This window comes from Pungitius pungitius, chromosome 9, assembly GCF_949316345.1.
Source record: "Pungitius pungitius chromosome 9, fPunPun2.1, whole genome shotgun sequence".
Taxonomy (NCBI): domain Eukaryota; kingdom Metazoa; phylum Chordata; class Actinopteri; order Perciformes; family Gasterosteidae; genus Pungitius; species Pungitius pungitius.
The window spans coordinates 18,785,960-18,800,629 of NC_084908.1; the positions used below are offsets into that span (position 1 = coordinate 18,785,960).

Consider the following 14,670-nt stretch of genomic DNA (forward strand, 5'->3'; position numbering starts at 1 on the left):
ATCAATAAGTTGAAATATTTTTAATCAGTAAAAACAGGTGCAATATTTCACATGTAAACAATTGCAGCATCTCATTTTGAATACCTGAAGAGTAACAAAGAAATAATATTTTAGAGACTCAAGGATTCCTGTAAAAATAGATCAGTTAAACAAAAGAATCAAATCCCGTAAAAAAAAAAAAAGAAGACAGAAAGTTAAATTAATTAACGTTTTATTTAGAGTGCTCTAAGGCTCAACTCTGGGTCGGTGAGCAGGTGCTACATCTTCAGTATTAAATAAGTCTCTTCTTCATCAAAAGGCCTTCCTCCCTGGAGCCAAACTCTTCATCAGTGACCTGTAGTCATTCCACCGCAAATCAATTAATAAGCGATTGATGGGGAAACCGCGCCATTGCCTCTCAGCTTGTAGCAGCATCATAGCGGCTTTTGTACGTTTGGCCTTTATTTCCAATACTTCTGCCACGTTGCTAGTAAACTATTCCACCAGCAGAGCCCGAATCAGACGTTCATTTTTACCCCCTGAACAATATTTAAGGGAAAATAAGGCCAATAAAACAAATGGACGTTACGCAGATGGTCCAAAAAAGAATCCCCTTTGGAATGAACATTAGTACGCACTTCCTGAGAGCCCCTTTGTCAATAAGAACCATGGTAACCAGTGGCAACCTCATAGGACCAAACCATTCGTGAGAAACTAATTTGAAAACAATTCCACGGCATATTTAATTGGCATCTGATACCTTAACTTAAAAGGAATACATGATTGACAGTACAAAGCCATCCGCAATAGTGTCAATAATGATGTTTCTACTTTATTGCATTGTGTGACATAAAATTGCTTAAAGTTCTATTTTTGCTGCAAAAAAAAAAAAAATGTACTTTAGGTTTATTACTATAATTTTTTTTTTTTTAGCATACCTAAATGCGTGTCGTTGTGGAAATTTGGACACAACCTTAAAACAATAGAATCCTGGAATAGAATAAAGCTCTTTAGGGAATAAAAAAGGAAACCTGCATCACGTTGTGTGGGTGAGACTCATCTTTCACTCATTTCGATGGAGCAGCTCCGGACTTCACACTCGATAACATCACGACTTTGGGACTTACTGATCTGGAGGAAGAAGCTCATCCTCAAAAATGTTGATTGGACTTTAATCAGCCGTTGAAGTGTCATATTTTATTTCTTAATTTCAAATATGATTTGAAGCCATGTATTAAACCTCTCGTGCCCTGCAATCATTCCTTTCAAAAGAAGCCTTTTAAAGTGAAAACATCAGGAAGAGTAGTTTTTTTTTTTTTAGTGCCAATGATCAGCAGCAGTAAGGCATAAAAGGTACAAGTTAAATCAATTAGCCATGAGGAAAACACAGTTTGGATTCAACACAAGTGAAACAGAAACCGTACAAGGACTGTTGATAGAATCCGTGATGTGGAAATTGTACAGACTTTACCACGCAGGCTGATGTAATGAGCTACAGGTTGTGTGAGAAGCGCCTTTCTTATGCAAACTAACGGGGGATGTAGATAACTGGGCTGCAGGGTCCGTGAGGTTAAACTCGTCTGCAGCCTTTTCAACAGAGAGAACATTTTTTTGAAAGCACATTTGGCTCTGAATTCCCATTCTAGTGTTTTCCGTAGAGGGGATGAGACCACGTTCCCTCACCCCTCTCTCTAACCCATCCACTTCTTCTTCTTCTTCTTCTTCTTCCACCGCCCTGACCGCAGCGGCCTTAGATCTCTGTTCGACTGATCGCAGCCGCCATTTTTTTTTTGGTTTTCTTCCCGTGAGAGAAACCACAGACTTGCGGTCAAGAGGCCATGTGGCTTCTTCTCTGTTCCGCCTCTTCTCTGTCCGCCTCCGCCTGCCCCGGGACCTCCGCCCGGTCCTTGAGCGCCACCAGCAGCACCCTGAGCAGCGCGTTCTCGTTCAGCAGGCTCTCCGAGGTGTCCGCCAGCTCCCGCAGGCGCCCCACCGCCGCCCCCAGCTGCCGGCTCTTCTCCCGGTGCTGCTCCTCCAGGCTCCGCCTCTCCCTGCGCAGCTCCGCGTTCTGGGCCTCCAGGCTGAGGGCGTCAAAGGTCAGCCGGCGGTTGTCGCGCCACAGCTGCGCCAGCTGCTGGGAGAGGCGCTGGCGGGCGTGACTCAGCGCCTGCACCTCCCGCTGGAGCGCCGCGAACTCCGCGCGGAGGACGCCGCCGCCGCCGTCGCCCCCCCCCGGCCCCGCCGCGGGTCTGTCTGCGTGCTGCGCCGAGCCCGAGTGCTGCAGGATGAAGTGAAGCAGGTTGGGCAGGGTGATGGGAAGGTCGTCGGGAAACTTCACGCTTTCGTTTTTTCTTGAAAAAGGAGCCGAAAAAAGAAGAAGAAGAAGAAGCGTCAAATTTTTTTGTGAAACCTTTCGTTTCGTTTGATTTAAATCGACGAATCCGCAGAGTGTCCAGGTGTTTCTGAAGAAATATTGCGTGTTTCTTACCTGTATTTTGGAAATAGAAGAATAGCAGGGACGTGATCCACCATGAACTCCCACGGAAGATCATTACGTGCAACGTTCACCCTACACAGAAAGGACAAGAAAATGAAGTTTAAACAACCCGAAAATATCATTGATTAAAACACGCAGTCAAACATGAAAACGTTACCTGGCCACAGTGATGGTGCCGTTTCCCTGCAATAACCTGGCCAGCTGGATGATGACGTGGTTGAGGACAGAGCAGAATCCACACCACTGAGTGTAGTAGAACAACAGCACATCCTACAGGAGGGGGCGCACACACACACACACACACACATCTCATCCTGAATCCTTTACTGAAGCGGACGGAGCGGGGACACGCTGGGAGTCTTCTCTCACCTTTTGGAGGTCCATGACGGCGGGCAGGAAGGAGGAGGTGGTGAGTTCAGTGATGAGGAGGCGCCGCGTCTCCCCTTCTCCTCCACTCCGGTCTTCTTCTTCTTCTTCTTCTCCCACCAGGTGTCTCTGCAGCAGGCTGTACGGAGCACTGAAGTTCCTGATGAAGGCCTCTTCAGTAGCACAAAGAAGAGAACCTTTTCACCGTGTATCGATGGACGCCTTCGAGAAATGTTGCACGGTGTATTCGCTTTGCTTCACGAAGGGAACATGAAAGTGCAGGTTTACTTTAAAAGAAAAAAAAGAGTGTTCCCACCCCGTCCTACTCGGTATGCAAACCAACCCGAGAGCTTATCTGCTGTGCTGCAGGAAATGCAAAGCTGCAAAGTTTGTTTGTCTCGTCTAATCAGACGCATTTGGTTCGACTCCCCAGCCTGTCGTACGGTTCTCATAGAGAGTGACCTCCTCTCGTCTTACCCAGAGACTCGGTGAGCGTGGCCGCCGGGCGGCGCCGGAGGACGTAGTGGACCTCGTCCCTCAGGTTGACGATAGTCGCGAACGGGCAGTCGCCCGCGGCGTCCCGGCGCCCGCTCCGGTTGGCCGGCGCCCCGAGCCGCACCGCCAGGGGCCAGTTCAGCGCCACGTCCAGCACGTAGAACCGGAGCGTCCGGTTGGTGCGGCACCGCAGCCCCGCCACGCCGGAGGAGGAGGAGGGGGCGGGGGCCGCGGGGGGGAGGGGCCCCGGGTCGTCGAGCTGAGGCGCCACCGCTCTGCAGCAGGCGCTGTGGCGACCCGCGGACGGGCTGTAGCTGCTCACGAAGCCGCCGCAGCCCGCCGAGGTCGAGCCGCGCCGGCAGCAGCGCCCGAGATGAGGCCCGGGGGGCGGGGGGCATCCGGCGGAGGGGCCGGCCGGGCTCCCCGGGGACACACTGAGGCACACCTCGCACACGCTGGTGCTGGACTCCGGGAGGAGGAGGGACCGGCAGCATTGAGCGCGGGAGGAGGAGGAGGAGGAGGAGGAGGAGGAGGAGCGTTTGATGATGTCGCAGGAATGGTAACGCACAGCGATGTCTGCGATCTGGGGGGAATCACATGGGAGGAGCACAAATTAACCGGGAGAAAACATTCAACATGATTGAGGTTACATTTGCTTTGTTGGGATGGTAACCGGAGTAGAGCGGTGCGCTAAATGGACTCTACTGGTGTAGAACACTCCCCTTCATGTCATCATTCACACCCTGATAACAGGAGCTGCTGGAGACAGGGACACCTGCCCATCAGGGACCTTTCATTCCTTTCATCCCCCCCAATCCCGCCCCACCCTTGCTCACCTCCTGCAGCACGGGATCGGGTTCGGACCCGAGCGGATCGTGCGGCAGGAACAGCAGCAGCGCGGGGCCCTTGGTGAGCTCGCGCTCCAGGAGGCGGGACTTAGTGCCCGGCGGCTGCAGCCACTGGAGGACGGTCTCGCGGTGCTCAAACACCCAGCTGCAGATGGCCTCCGAGGTGAAGTTGAACTCCCTTCGGGGGAAAACCTAAACCGAAAAGGGGAGGGGGGGGAGGGGGGGGGGGGGGGAGGCAGGGTCAATGTATCCATTTGTAGCCATTTGATGTCACGTGTTCTGACGGATCACGCTGCTCACCAAAGAGGAGTTAAATCTTCTGTACAGATAAACCGTTTCATCTTCCTTCACCGAGATGGCCTCGGCCACCTGTTTGTTGGTCACGACTCCGAAACGCACGACGCCACGGAAATCTGCAACGACAGAGACGCACAAACAAGGCGTCGTATCGTTCATTCGAACAACCCCCCCCCCCCCCCCCTTGAGTTGTCGTCATGTCTAATCTAATCGATCCGATCCGTACTCACCCCTCCTGAGAGCCTGCAGCGCAGAAGACAGATAGGTGACGTATCCGGGCGGCTGAGGGGAGGAGTTGAACTGGAAGAAACCCACCACTCGAGGCTGGAGACACAACAACAACAACAACAACAACAACACCACCACGGAGCGTGAGCAGGGACGAGCCGGGATCCGAGAACACACACACACACACACACACGTGTGTGAAGGAAGCAGATACCTCGTGGCAGGAGAGGAACTCCTCCAGCGTGGCTCTGGACGGGAGGTACGTGAGCGGCGTGATGACTCGGAGCACGAAGCTTTCTACATACGGAGCCACGAACGGACCCTTGTATTCTATGGGGCCAAACCTGCAGCAAAGAGACACACAAAAAAAATTAAAAATTAAAAAAAGAGAACGGATCAACCAACTGCTGAACTGTAGCAGCGCGGTTAATTCATTGTAGAATAAAACAGTAACACACAGGGGATCAATGAAAAGCAACCGAGCGTCTCTCACCTCCTATAAAACAGATGGATGACCGGGTACTGATAGAAGCGGTTCTGCTTCCTGCATTTCCCGTGACTCCACCAGCAGTTAACGGCCAAAAACTGCACCTGTGAGAGAGAGAGAGAGAGAGAGAGAGAGAGAGAGAGAGAGAGAGTTAATAATCACTTGTAATTCAAAGGAATGATTTAATCTAATAACAGATATAAACCACACTAACTCTCGTAAAGTGACTCTACAAATGTTCATCGACACGCGTCACCGACGGTAACCCGAGAGGGGCGGCCCCGAATGCCGCTCTGGCCATTGGACCGCCCCCGCTTGCGTCGCCCTCGGGTGCTCTGTAGGTACCTGTTTGGCCAGTTTCTTCGCCACCTGCTGCACCTCCTGGCGGGCCGCCATGGAGTGAGCGCACCACGGCGCGTAGAAGAAGATGAGCGACACCTCCGCCAGGCTCCGGAGACGCTCCACCTGCGGGCGGGGGGGCGCTTTTTAAAAGACGAGGTGGGGGGCGGGGGAGCGCGCGGCGTCCACCGGCGCCTCGCTCCTCGGGCTCATTTAACCTGCACACTGTGCATCACGATGACGGGTGGAGTCAAACAGGCCAAAGCATTGTGTGTGTGTGTCTGTGTGCGTGTGTGTGTGTGTGTGTGTGTGTGAATCTCACCTGGTCGAGCTGACCCAGGTAGAGGTCGACCACCGGGGCCTCGGCAGAGAAGAACCGCACCGGAGGCCGGGCCGCCGCCACCACATCTCTCGCGCGGCTACGGACACAATTGATTTTGATGTTGCCGTTTTGTTGTTGTAAACATTGAAGAATCGTTTATCGCGCAGATCGGACCGTTTGAAGATGTCCCTTTGGGTTCTGGGAACTTGTGATGGGTACATTTTCACAATAAAAAGGACAGTATATTTGAAATCAGCTGGGTATGAAAAGTAAGTGGATTCTACTCATTTTGATGAGAAAATACTTCTTATTCCACTTATTCCACACTCCAATAGCATTCACATTCACTTGTAATAGAGTATAACTACAATACAATTGCTGCTTCAAGTCAATCAAAACAAACACAAACTACATTTCTTCCACCACAACCAGCAGGAGGATTCAGATCCTTTGCTAGAACGTTTTCACTATTTTAAACCTCCTTTTGGACATAAATATGTTTTATACCACAGTTATGGTGGTTATACACTGACGCCTTTGACGTTATTTAAAAATATATAGACACCAAAAAAAGAGATAAAAAACTTGGGCCAGTTCACTGTCTGTTTAAACCGGTTTAACGCATTAGACAAATAATCCTCTTTTCTTTTGAGTGCGCGTCCTTCTCAGATGAGTCAAACTCAAACTACGTCCTCACTTTCAAGGAGGCTGCATTACGATCGAGCTCGTTTCCCTTCACCTTGGGACACGTATCGCTCACCTGGAGCGTGACCCCCCTCCTCCCCGTCTTACCTGCACGTGAACCTGACGGCCAGTACGAGCAGGACGCCGAGCCCCAGAGTCCCGCAGAGCAGCGCCGGTCTCCGGGCCATCAGAATCAGCACCTGCCGGAGAGACTGCCGCACCCGGCGCAGCATTACGGGCGGTCGGCTCCGCGTCCCATTTATACGCCCCGGCCGCCACTCAACGCGTCCATTTGCCCGACGGGTGGGGGTTGGGGGTCGGGGGGGGGGGGGGGAGGTGGGGGGTGGTGTTTGTGGAGGTGTGGGACGGGGTTAACCTGGATTGGACATGGGTGCTGCTTGCGTGCGAGGTGTCCGAACGACTCAAGCGCGGTCGAACCAACCTTTCTTCCCCACGTAGACTTTTCACTTCCGCAACAATGACGTGGAGGGAGGGACCGTAAAGAAGCCGCGGGTTTGGAAAACGAACACGCTGCGTTTCACGGTGGAAAGCTAAAAAAGAAAAATAGATGGCTTACGTTGGTGGTTAATCCAATTGGTCGAAATGATTAAACGTATTATGTATTCATATACGTTCAAATGTGTTTTTAGTTAATTTTTCATAGTATGTCTTTCGTGCTCTTTGTAGACAGTCCCTGAGGGATGCTGGTGACACACCACTAGAGGGCGCTCCTTCTTCAATGAAACTTTATTCATAAAGAACCCGATAGCGCCTCTCTCTCTCTCAACACTATTGATATATTTTACGTTTTTTTTCATTTAGTCGACTTTAGTTAGATTTGTGAATCAGTTCAATATTTATTACCCAAACGTGTAGGAACCACACTCCTTTTGTCTTTTGTGATGAAGTGTAAAACACAATTCTACATTTTAAATTAAAATAAATAAATGAGCAATAAAACGCAATAATTTACCAGATAATTTTACAACCGTCAGAACAGAGATGTGTTGAGTTAAGAAACTCATCAGTATCTGGCACAATATTGCATTGCTTATTTACATCAATAGATGAAGAAATTATAAATTATGTTTTGTGAGATTTATCTATTTTGTTTAAATCATTTCAGCTTATGATTTTTTTTTTAGTTCTCTTTCTTGTCATGTGTTGATTTTTGTGCCGTTCAGATTATCTCATCCTCCAACTGTTTTAACTGTCCAGATAAAATATGTAACATTATTAAATTGAATTATTGTCTAGAAATGACATGAAAAAAAAAAATCCACACAACAGCATAAAAGTATTAAATCTCAGTTTTACCTTTTTCATTCAAGAACAAAATCACAGTGTAGAACGTTTAAGTGCAAATAAACAAAATAAAACCTAAAACTTTTTTCATTAGGTCTTCCCACCCATCAAATAAAACACATACTGGAAACAAAATGTTGCTGAATAATACAGAAAAATGTACAACACAATGTTTGTTGGCAGTACATGCAAATAAAATACGCCATGAACAGGATTTATATACACTTACAATGCTGCTTCTTTCAAACGGATACTTTTAATTGGTTTGGGATTAAATGCCATCAAGACAAATGATAAAAGTAAAAAAATAAAATATATACTTTTTTTTTTTTTTATTCCACCTTCAGTCTGTGTGCATTGAAAAAAATCTCCCCGGGACTGCGGCCATGGCAGCGCCACCGGGGGTTTGAACGAGTCTCATCTTTTGCATAAACCGCCCTCTCGACCATGTAGGCAATGTGGTTCATGAATGCGCTGCAGTCCTTCTAATCAATAACGTCACCGCTACGCCTCTCCTTGGCCTCGTGTCTCCGTCACCGGCTCAAAGCCCGGCAACCATCCGGCGGGGAGACGAGGGCGCGAAGCGAGGAAGTGTCCCTTTCCAACCGCAAAACAAGCCAGTTTCATGTCATGTGAGGACACGGCTCAAAAAGGAAGACGAGTCTTCTTTTCAGCAAATGGATTCATGGCTTCCCCCCCCCCTCCTCCTCCCCATTTGCTGTGAACGGCACGGCATCCATGGGGCACGGTCACAGTGCCTGCGTCTCCGGGTGCATGAGCTGCTGCACCACCAGGTCGATGTTGATGATGGGGCTGAAGTACAGGGCCCAGTAGAAGAGGCAGTTGCACACAAACTGAGGGACGAAAGGCCACAGGAGGGCGAAGGCAAAGCCCTGAGATAACATCTTCCACAGGTGGGTCCACATCTTACCCGGCAGGGACCTAAAGAAAGTGGAGAATAGAAGTTGGTGCACTTCTCAGGAGCTGAACCAGCTGGTTTACAAGCTTCCACTAACTTTATTCACCAAACAGAGCTGTCAAATAAAAAGGTCCTTAAGACACGGTTCCTTCTTAATGTTATCCTCTTACTTTCTCATCGTCATCTAGTGGGTTTTTGCATAAAACACAATGAAGTTGAGTTATTAGAAAAGCTGAGAAGGCGCTGTGTTCTCTACTTTTGCCTTTGCATCCCAGGTGTCCTTGGTGATGCAAACGATTACCTGACCCCCCCCCCCCCCCCCCTCCCCCTTGCATATACCTGATAGTGACTCTCGTCAAGAGTCTCCACAGGGAGCAGCCCTCCAGCACCGACAGCAGCATGGCGTTGACGATGATGAAGCGGGACGTCCAGTAGTGGACGGACAGCCAGTCCCAAGCGAACTCCGCTATCAGCTGGTACGGGAGCAGCAGGTACTTCACCAGGAACTCCGCCCACTGCTGCCAACTGGGCTCCAACTGGCAGGGCAAGAGCATGGAGAGCGAGCCATGACACTCGAGGACGTGACAGGCACAGTTTTGTTTTTACAGACGAGGACGACATGGTGACCTCAGCGGGTACAATATATAAATATAGCCAAATAATCCACGGTATGACTGCATGTCTCTGATTTAAATATCAAGAGTCACGGTGGTGAGATGATCTGAGAGAAGGTGTCACCTGCGCGTCGAGGAAGCTGGTCTCCATCGACTGGCCGACGTGCGCGATGGCCGGACAGCAGGTGTGCAGGAAGGGCAGGAAGGTTTCCGAGTAGTCAAACACGTACAGGTAGAAGAGCGTGAGGCGGGGGGAGCGCTTCAGAGCGTACAGCAGGAACAGAGACTTCCCCGCATTGATGGCCTGGCAGCAAGAGAGAAGGACGCAGTGCTTCATGTGTAAGAGTCATAAACAAACTGGAGGAGAAACCCTATAGCAGAAGCTCAGATGAATCATGTGTCCCTAGATGAGGCTTCTGCAGTGGAGGTGGAAGCAAAACAAGATCTCCTACACAGACTGAGCTAAAAGCGTAAATCAGTAGCTTGAGGAAAGACTCCTGACCTTGTATTCCCAGAGGTTCTGCGGAGGTTTCACCCCGAGTGTTTTCACCCGGTTCAGTTCCGCCAGAACGGCCCGTCGGTGAGCCTGATTTTCGATGCTGAACGGAGGCTTCAACAGCTCCTCCTCCCTGAGCATCAGCAGCAGCCTGCAGCCAAGGAACCCACGGCGCGTCGGGTGAACACAGGGATCACAATAATGCCGTCGCGTTGGATGTAACGCGGGGGGGGGGGTCACTTCTTACCTCCCGTTGACGCTCTCCTGCTGGAAGGGTTCTCGGTAGAGCTGGGCCCAGGGCCCCAGGTGTTCCAGCCAGGACACGACCTCCTCCGGCGCCCAGTGGGACACCGGCTTGCTGATCAGCAGGTCGTGCTGCTCCACCACGCCGCTGCTCCAGTGGAACACCAGCACCATCAACTGGGAACGCACAAAAGGGAGGTAGAGGGGACACTTTAGATGCAAAGAAAAGGTTTGCTTCACAGCGCTGCTACTGGAGAGAAGGAGGAGGATGATGATGATGATGATTGACAGGTTTGCAGCTGGAATCCCCCTCGGGCCGGACTGCTGCCAACTGGTCCCACGGGTCACAGTGTAGAGGCCAATAAACCAGCAGCAGTATTATTCATCAGAGCACAAGTATAAACGCAATGTATAAATCTGCTCTTACTTATAGCAGGATTTGTTTCTTTAAAAAGGAATTCAATACGTTTTATCGTCTCATAGCTTGACGTGAGCAGTCAGAGGGAAATGAGCCCATTACAAATCCTCTCAACTGACACACATTCTTAAGGTAATTTGTTGAAGAAAAAAAAAAAAGCCAACTCTAAAATTCTAGTGGTGATTAATGACAGCTTATCAGCACTGCCATCAAACACCAGCTTTCACGCCTGTTCTCCATTTGGCACTGTGATAACTTCCGATTTAAAGCTAGACAATGAGTAATGTGCATAATAGATGTCATCTTGTGATATTTGGCTGCATAAATAAAGCTCACAGTAAGCCCTCTGTCACTGATGTTAACTCTCCCACAGGAAGAAAACGACAACTAAAAACCAACAAAGTGGAAACATCTACATCTCAGGAGTTCAACATAAACATTAGTCTGTAAAGGTGGACACTGATTATTACGGGTTTTGGTGAACATTTAAAGTCACAGAAGCCTTTATTTATTTTACAAAACAAACATCCATTACCTAATGAGAAAACTGTACAAACATCAGTTTATCATGTGTTATTTTTCCAGGACACTGAATGCCAAGAAAGTCAAAAGTCATAAACCAACAATCTCCAAAACACACCGATGCTGAGCACACAGTCCCAGGTCCTGTTTACTGAGGGAACCAGACCCGATAGTCAAAACATTTAATGAACTGGGCCCACGCTCCATTCTGTTTACATGCTGCACACGTAGACAAGATAAACATGATCTGTCTACATGATGTGAACACTGACCTCATCCTCTGCTAACTGATGACTTTCAAATATTACCGTCGCACCGTTGTTAAAATAAAGGTCAAACCACAGCCGCTGAATGCAGACATCAAATGATTGCATGATTATAACGGAATAAACGGTGACATCAAAGAGTCAGGTTCACTAGTACTTTGCCCAAAGAAACATGTGTCAGTATCATGGAGTAATAAAGAGTCTTCAGTGACCAATGTTATGTTAAAAGGGTAAACTTTTAACGTGTGTGAATATGACAAAATATACACATTTTTTTTTGCATACTTACAGCCACAAAACAGAGTGCAGTCAGGACTCCAGAGAAGAAGACGCCTGCTCCTTTGTGCTTGTTTGTCCTGGATCTCCCCAAGTTGTCCCCGTACCTGAAAACATGCAGCAAAACGCATCAGAGGAAAGCGAGAGTTAAGAGGTCAAAGAGGTCCATGTTGGGCTTCCATTGTGGGTCATGTCTGCACCAGGTGATTAGGAGGAAGGAGGATGCATGGAACTTTACAAGGAAAAAGTCAGATGATGTTGCAGGAGTACAGATGAATGGACTAGAACGTGCTACCTCTGGAAGGCCAGCAAGATCCGGGAGATTTTGGGGTTGGCCTGAATCTCTTCTCTCCTCCGCTGAACGACCTCACTGAACAGCTTTTCGGTTGCATCCCTGAGGAGGAGGAGGAGGAGGAGGAGGAGGAGGAGTAGAGCATCGCGTTAATGGGTGCAATTAGTCGACTGAAGCTTCAGCCAACATGGTTCATGCTGAGGACAGGGTAGTCGACCCGATGCTGAAAAGGCAAAGTCAGACACTGTGGAGGACACATTGCACAATCACACGCATTGCAAGGGGGAGATGTGCCAGCAGAGCGGTAGCTCCGGCCCATTGGGTCGGCAGCAGTATCCCGGAAACGTACAATGGCACCGGGCCCTCGGCTCTTGGAGGTGTTTTTGCAGCCGTCGCGGTCCGCAGCTCTCAGTTCTCTACTGCGTGCGGGAGAAGTGGAACTGCCGCGGGTCGACACACCAAGCATTCATTCCCATGGTGTGGTCTGGGTGCGAAAGTCGTACCTCAGCAGAATGTTGATCTTTGGAAAGCCCGCCCACTTCTCCCGGCACTCGGGGCACTCGTTCTTGTGAGAGGACTCCCACCAGCCAGCCAGACAGTGGCGGCAGAAGCTGTGGCCGCAGGTCAAGGTGGTGGGGTTCACCAGGATGTCGTAGCAACAGTGGCACGAGAACTCGTGTTCCGAGATGTTGGTGGGGGAGGGCTGTGACCCTGGGGATTCAGTCAGGTGAAGGGGTTCGCCCATTGAGGCGTCCACATCGTCTTCAAGTGAAGACCACTCCATCTGGTGCAGCATGTCCAAGTCTGGGTAAGAGGAGAAACAGGGTCACGAAAACAACTGAAGGGATGAATTTTAAAAGAGCGTGCCGTCTCTAAAAGCCTCTCGGAGACAAAAGGACGTATTGATAAACAGGCTAATTGTTTTAGCCCTTAAAGTTCTTCAGTGCTTTACTCCACAAAGACAGCGTGACTGGATGTGAACGCAGACTTGTCTCCTGCGATGGCTTTGTAATGGAAATCATCAGCTGCTTTTAAATAATATAAACATGGTGAGCATTCAAGTTTTTCCCATCGGGGAATTGGCCAATCACAGCTTGCAACGGCCTTGTTTGTTCCATAGTGGATCTTATTTCATTAACTTTAGTTACGCAGATGTCATTTTGCTAATTTAAATCGTCGAGCAGCATTAAAAAAAAAAAAGAATGACGGGGCGTCTGGGCTAAACCCACCTGGAAACATTTGGTACGGATTATTACCAAATGGATGGCAACATACCAAAAGCGTGCAAGAGTGAAAACAATTTCCATTACAAAATTTAGTAGATTGCTGCAATATTGAGATCATGGCGTCCTGCCCAAATGGAAAGGAAAAAAAAAAACATCCCATAATGTTGGTAACGATGCTCTGTTTGGAGGCATCACACAACATATGGAAAAATAAATACACAAAAGTCAACATAGTGCACAATCCGTGGAATCAACAGCGGCCTCGTGAGTTCATAGGAAACGAGACATTGAGGAGTTGGAACCATGAGTCAAACACAGCATCAAAAACGACTCTAACCCATAAGGGCAAATAACGTTACCTTAATACCAGAGTAACGTTATGTACTCAGGTAACGTAAATGTAACGCTACCTCATTGACCTACTTAACTTAGTTAGAGGCCGTTGCTGCACACAGCAAACACGCAGTGTGTTCATTTAGACCCCAATGACGACTTTAAACCCAGGTGGACGAAGCCATCACATCCTGCTCCGGACGTTAGCTGCCGTTAGCTGTTAGTTAGCATGTCGTTAGCTGCCTAGCAGCTAGGTCAGCAACAACACGTAACGTCACGGCTCCGTGTGGCCCGAACAACAGTGAACATTAAACCGGTGACTCGTCCGCTTGAAGGCCGGCGTGCTAGTTCACAGCGTGCCGTCGAATGACGGCCAACGTCAGCGTAACGACGAGGTAACAGCTGGTTTATTCCATTCAACAAAAGTGACAGCGTCCCCTCACCTCAGGAACGGCCTTGTCCGGAAGAGGACATAACGAGCGGGTTAAAACATCGCAGGTGCGCTCCTCGCAACCGTCAAACCGTCGAAAGGGGAGATCGTAGCGGGACGTTCGGCTCGAGCCGCTGTCGCCATGGCTTCGTCTGCGCGCCGCTGCCCGTGGAAAGCCCCTTACGCACGAATTCACGCGCACGTCCGCGTGTCTGCACGCACGCACGCACGCACGCGAGCACCTGATCAAGGCTCACGTCATCGGGCGCAGGCTCACCTGTCCGCGCAGCTGGAGCCCGTCGGTTCCGGAACGGGGGGGGGGGGGGTGTGGGGAGACGACGTGCGGAGCCTTCCCTGGGGGGGCGATGCAAAGACGGCTGAGTCCAGCCATGTGGCTTTTTAAAGAGGCGTCGGTTCAAAGTTCAGATCACATTCGGTCACTGAATTCTCCGATTCGGGAGTAGAGTGTGAGGTGTGAGCTGATAATGACCCAACAGTTACCCATTAACTTACACGCTGTCTCTGCGGACACAGGGTGGACCATGCTCTGTATTCACGTCAGAGGTGGGAAGAAAATTAGTGCGTTTAAGTAATAAAGTACACACATTTTCTTCTATGTTTTACTATACATACTAAAGAATTTATTGGATTAGAAGTGGAATAAAAGCTCCATAAATACTCATGCAAAATGAACTGCAGATGTGTAGCCTACGTTGCTGCATAAATTACACGTGGAAATGCAGGAGATCAGTATTTACCTTGGCACATAGACACAATCCATGTTTTGT

At 49.4% G+C, this 14,670-nt stretch overlaps 2 protein-coding genes across 3 annotated transcripts; both read right to left on the reverse strand.

Moving 5' to 3' along the window:
• Positions 1-5: 5 nt before the first annotated feature.
• txndc11 (thioredoxin domain containing 11) lies at positions 6-7,007 on the reverse strand. Its single transcript, XM_037471914.2, has 13 exons — positions 6,651-7,007; positions 5,859-5,955; positions 5,543-5,662; positions 5,204-5,301; positions 4,925-5,054; positions 4,713-4,806; positions 4,486-4,598; positions 4,174-4,377; positions 3,320-3,920; positions 2,846-3,015; positions 2,634-2,746; positions 2,468-2,548; positions 6-2,330 (listed from the first exon to the last, which is right to left on the reverse strand). Exons 1-13 carry the CDS (start codon positions 6,773-6,775, stop codon positions 1,808-1,810), a joined length of 2,469 nt encoding a protein of 822 aa, XP_037327811.2. The 5' UTR covers positions 6,776-7,007; the 3' UTR covers positions 6-1,807.
• Positions 7,008-7,836: 829 nt separating this feature from the next.
• Positions 7,837-14,665, reverse strand: LOC119217963 (bifunctional apoptosis regulator-like). Of its 2 annotated transcripts, XM_037472051.2 has the most exons (11): positions 14,641-14,665; positions 14,396-14,429; positions 14,160-14,236; positions 12,397-12,697; positions 11,897-11,995; positions 11,615-11,708; positions 10,124-10,296; positions 9,883-10,027; positions 9,505-9,684; positions 9,106-9,302; positions 7,837-8,789 (listed from the first exon to the last, which is right to left on the reverse strand). In XM_037472051.2, the coding sequence occupies exons 1-11, from the start codon at positions 14,648-14,650 to the stop codon at positions 8,597-8,599; spliced, it is 1,503 nt and encodes a 500-aa protein (XP_037327948.2). In that variant the 5' UTR covers positions 14,651-14,665; the 3' UTR covers positions 7,837-8,596. The 2 variants fall into 2 exon arrangements, with proteins under 2 accessions (XP_037327948.2, XP_037327949.2); XM_037472052.2 differs by lacking the exons at positions 14,160-14,236; positions 14,396-14,429; positions 14,641-14,665 and adding an exon at positions 13,896-14,122.
• Between the last annotated feature and the right edge of the window lie 5 nt (positions 14,666-14,670).